Below are 3788 nucleotides of genomic sequence, written 5' to 3' on the forward strand. Positions count from 1 at the left end.
GAATTTTAAACAAAAAATATCAATTTTCAAACCAGATGATTAATTTTCTACCAAAAAATGAGGAAATTTGTAAAACAAAAGATGAATTTTCAATAAAACAATTTAACTTTCAACCGATTGGTTTTATTTTTAACCAAAAACATGCATTTTTACCTAAAATAATGAATATTTAACTGGAATAGTTGATTATCAACGAAAAAGATGAATTTTCAACCAAAAAGATTAATTTTCTACGAAAATGGTGAATTGTTAACAAAATACATGAATTTACAACTAAAAATATTAATTGTTAACCAAAAATTAAATAGATCATCAGTTAAAAAATTAAATTTCAACCAAAGAGATGAATTTTTTATTAAAATTATGAAATATTCAACTCAAATAGTAAAATTTTCAGTTAAAAAAAAATGCAATAAAAAAGGTAAATTACAAAAAAATAGTTACATTTTCCAACAAAGTGATGAATTTTTAATTAAAATGATGAATCTTGAACTGGAATAGTTTAATTTTATACTAAAATGATGAATATTTAACTGAAATACTTGCATTTTTAATCAAAAAAACGAAAAAACTTTTTTTCAACAACAACAAAACAAATAAAAACGGATTTAAAAAAAATAGTTCAATTTTCAAGCCAAGTGATTATAAAAAAAAAATTTTAACTGGAATAGTTAAATTTTAAGCTAAAAAGCTGAAATTTTAAATAAGAAGATTAATTTTTAAGTAAGAAAATACATTTTCTACCAAAAAATACAATTGTTCAACAAAATGAATGAATTTTAACGAAATATTTGAATATTCAATCGAAGGAGACAAATTTGCAATGAAGCAATTGAATTTTAACTAGAAAAAAATAAATTGTCAAAAAAAAATGGAATAGTTAAATTTTTAGTAAAACAGATTAATTTTCATCTAAACTAATGAATTTTCAACCACAATGATGAATCCTTAACTCGAATAGTTAAATTTTAAACAAAAAAAGGAGTTTCGATGTTCCACCAAAAAAGTAGTAAAAAAAAAATTCAACGAAATAAATGAATTTTCAATTAAAAAAGGCAATTTTATATCCAAATTATTAAATTATTAACTAAGAAGGTCAATTTTTCACCCAAAATGGAACGATACAAATTTTCAACAAAACTGATGAATTTTCAATTAAAATTATGACTCTTTAACTGTAATAGTTGTATTTTATACCTAGCCAAAAGATGAATTTTCAAAAAAAATAAATATATTAAAAGACAAATTCATTTTAATCCAAAGAAAAAATCATTTTTTTACAAAAAAGTCAATTTTCTACGAAAGAAGTTGATTTTTTAGACTAGAAAAGATCAATTTTCAACCAAATATGTAGCAGGTAAATTTCTAGTTAGAGAGAACTTTCAACCAAATAGTTGAGTTTTTATCCAAAAAAGATAAAATTTCAACAAAAAATAGAACAGTTGAATTTTCCGTTAAAAATCTCATTTTTGTTACTTGTATTTTCAGAAAAATAGTTAAATTTTCTACCGGAATAGTTAAATTTTTAGTTGAAAAATTGATTTTGAACCATGTCGCTACATTTTTAAAAAGAGATGGATTTTCAATTAAAATTATGAATCTTTCAACAAAAAAATAATTTTTTTAATAGAAGAGTTTAGCTTTTAAACGCAAGTAGTTGAATTTTAAAGAAAAAATAGGTAAATTTCCAAAGAAAAATGTAAAAAAAAGTTATACTATAATGCAAAAATATATCTTTTTCAAAATATTACTTCTACTCTAAAGAAAAAAATTCCCTGTTCCAAGTGAAATTATATGTCTTGACTCCCTGTCCTAAAATAAAAACGCTAATTATTTTTCACTCATATGCTCCTGCCATTGTAGATAAAGTAGAAATCACTTTTCTAAATTGACCAAAATTATTAAAATAATTCTTTTCCGGATTTCCGGCCAAGTCGTCACCCTGATGTTTTAGAGAATTTTCGAAAATTCAAGAGGAAACAATTGGAAAAGGGAGAAAAAAGGTGCGGGACTGTGATCCCTGAATTGAGTAATAAATAATAAAAATGATATTGAAATGTTGAAAAAAATAGAAAAGAAAAGAATACCGGTTCGCCAATGAGGTCAAAAGCGTGGACGAGAATCTTGAATGCTTCTTCAGCTCCTGGCTGACTATTTTTATCAGGATGCACAAGGAAAGCCTGCCTCTTATAATACTTTTTAATGTCGTCGTCGGAACAGGTTGGCGTGACGCCCAATATACTGTAAGGATCCTTTCCTTTGCAGGCAAGCAGTCGTTTCATCGCTTCCTCGCCAGTGCTCGGCAACGCGATATTCGTCTCCAAACCTCCATGTATCCAGCCAGTAGGTGTCTCCTCTTTCTCCTCATTCTTCGTCTTTAGTCGACGCCAAAATGCAAACCTACTGCTGCCCAACCAACTATCCAGCTGCTTCCCAAAAGCGTTTAAAAATCGTATTTTTGAAAATGATGCAGCCAGGTACATCCATGAGTATTTCAGGTAAAGAATCGTGTGGTACCATCCGCACTTTCCCCTGAAAGGAAGGAAAAACATTTCATAGAAAAAAATGTCAATTCACAACGAAAAATTCGGAATTATTTCGTATTTTAACCGTAAAAGATTTTTATTTGAAAATAAAAGAACGCGAAAAGGGAGGAGTACGTAGAAATCAGGAAGGAGTTTAGGGCGATGTGTAAGAAGAAAGAGCAGGAAAAAGAAAGAGAGCTGGAAGAGGAGTTGAGAAGTGTTAAGACAGAAGGGAACGTGTGGAAGATAATTAATAGATTTAGGAAACGTAGGGTGGGGATAAGTGAGAAGATAGGGAGTGACGAATGGAGAAAATTTTTTAAGGATTCATTTCAGGGGTCAGATACACGAAAGAGAGATGAGGGGATTAGAAGAAACAGAGAGTTAGATGAAGAGGAGCTGAACGACGAGGAGATAGAGAATCAGATAGGGAAGTCGAAAAAATCAAAGGCAGCAGGGATTGAAGGGATAGAGAGGGAAGCGTGGCTGTTTGGCACACAAGAGGTAAGGCAGAAGCTGAAGGGAGCAGTGAAAAAAGTATGGAGGGGGAAGGGATTCCCAAGAGGGTGGAGGGAGGGGTTAATCGTACCACTGTATAAGAAAGGGGCTAGGGAGAGGCAGGAAAATTATAGAGGAATTACGCTCATGAATACCGCGTACAAAATATACGCAATGGTGTTAGCAGATAGGCTGCGAAAGGATGTTGAGGGGAAAGGAATATTGCCGGAGACGCAGGCGGGATGTAGAGAGAGAAGGAGCACTATTGACAATATTTACGTCTTGCAACATGTGGTGGATACAGAATTAACCAAAAAGGGTGCCAAAGTGTACGCGTTTTTTGTAGATCTAAAAAGCGCGTTCCCATCAGTGGATAGGGGGAGGTTGTGGGAGGCAATGAAGGAGAGGGGAGTGAAGAGGGGCCTGATCGAAAGAATAAGGGAGGTATATAAGGAGACGAAAGATAGGGCGAGAGGCTGGAGTGGTAGGAAGAGTCAGGATATGGTCACTCGCATATGCAGATGACATAATGCTGTTGGCAAAGAGCGAAGAGGCTTTAAAGGAGATGATGAAGAGGTTCAGACGTTACTTGGACAAGAATAGGTTAGAGTTAAATGCGGACAATTCGAAGGTTATGGTGTTCAGGAAAGGAGGTGGGAGAGATGGGGGAGGGGAGTGGAAGGGAAACGCGGTACAGGAGGTGAAAGAGTTTGTGTACCTGGGCTTCCTGTTTCGAGGAAATGGGGGAGTGGATGGTCATATAAA

At 32.7% G+C, this 3788-nt stretch overlaps 1 protein-coding gene across 1 annotated transcript in view; it reads left to right on the forward strand.

Moving 5' to 3' along the window:
• LOC117175922 overlaps positions 1 to 3788 on the forward strand; it is a 48206-nt gene that overhangs the window by 24724 nt on the left and 19694 nt on the right. The window contains exon 3 of the mRNA XM_033365770.1: positions 2141 to 2343. Within this exon, the coding sequence (XP_033221661.1) occupies positions 2141 to 2343 (203 nt within the window). The remainder of the gene's footprint in view (positions 1 to 2140; positions 2344 to 3788) is intronic.

Source organism: Belonocnema kinseyi, chromosome 7 (assembly GCF_010883055.1).
Source record: "Belonocnema kinseyi isolate 2016_QV_RU_SX_M_011 chromosome 7, B_treatae_v1, whole genome shotgun sequence".
NCBI lineage: Eukaryota > Metazoa > Arthropoda > Insecta > Hymenoptera > Cynipidae > Belonocnema > Belonocnema kinseyi.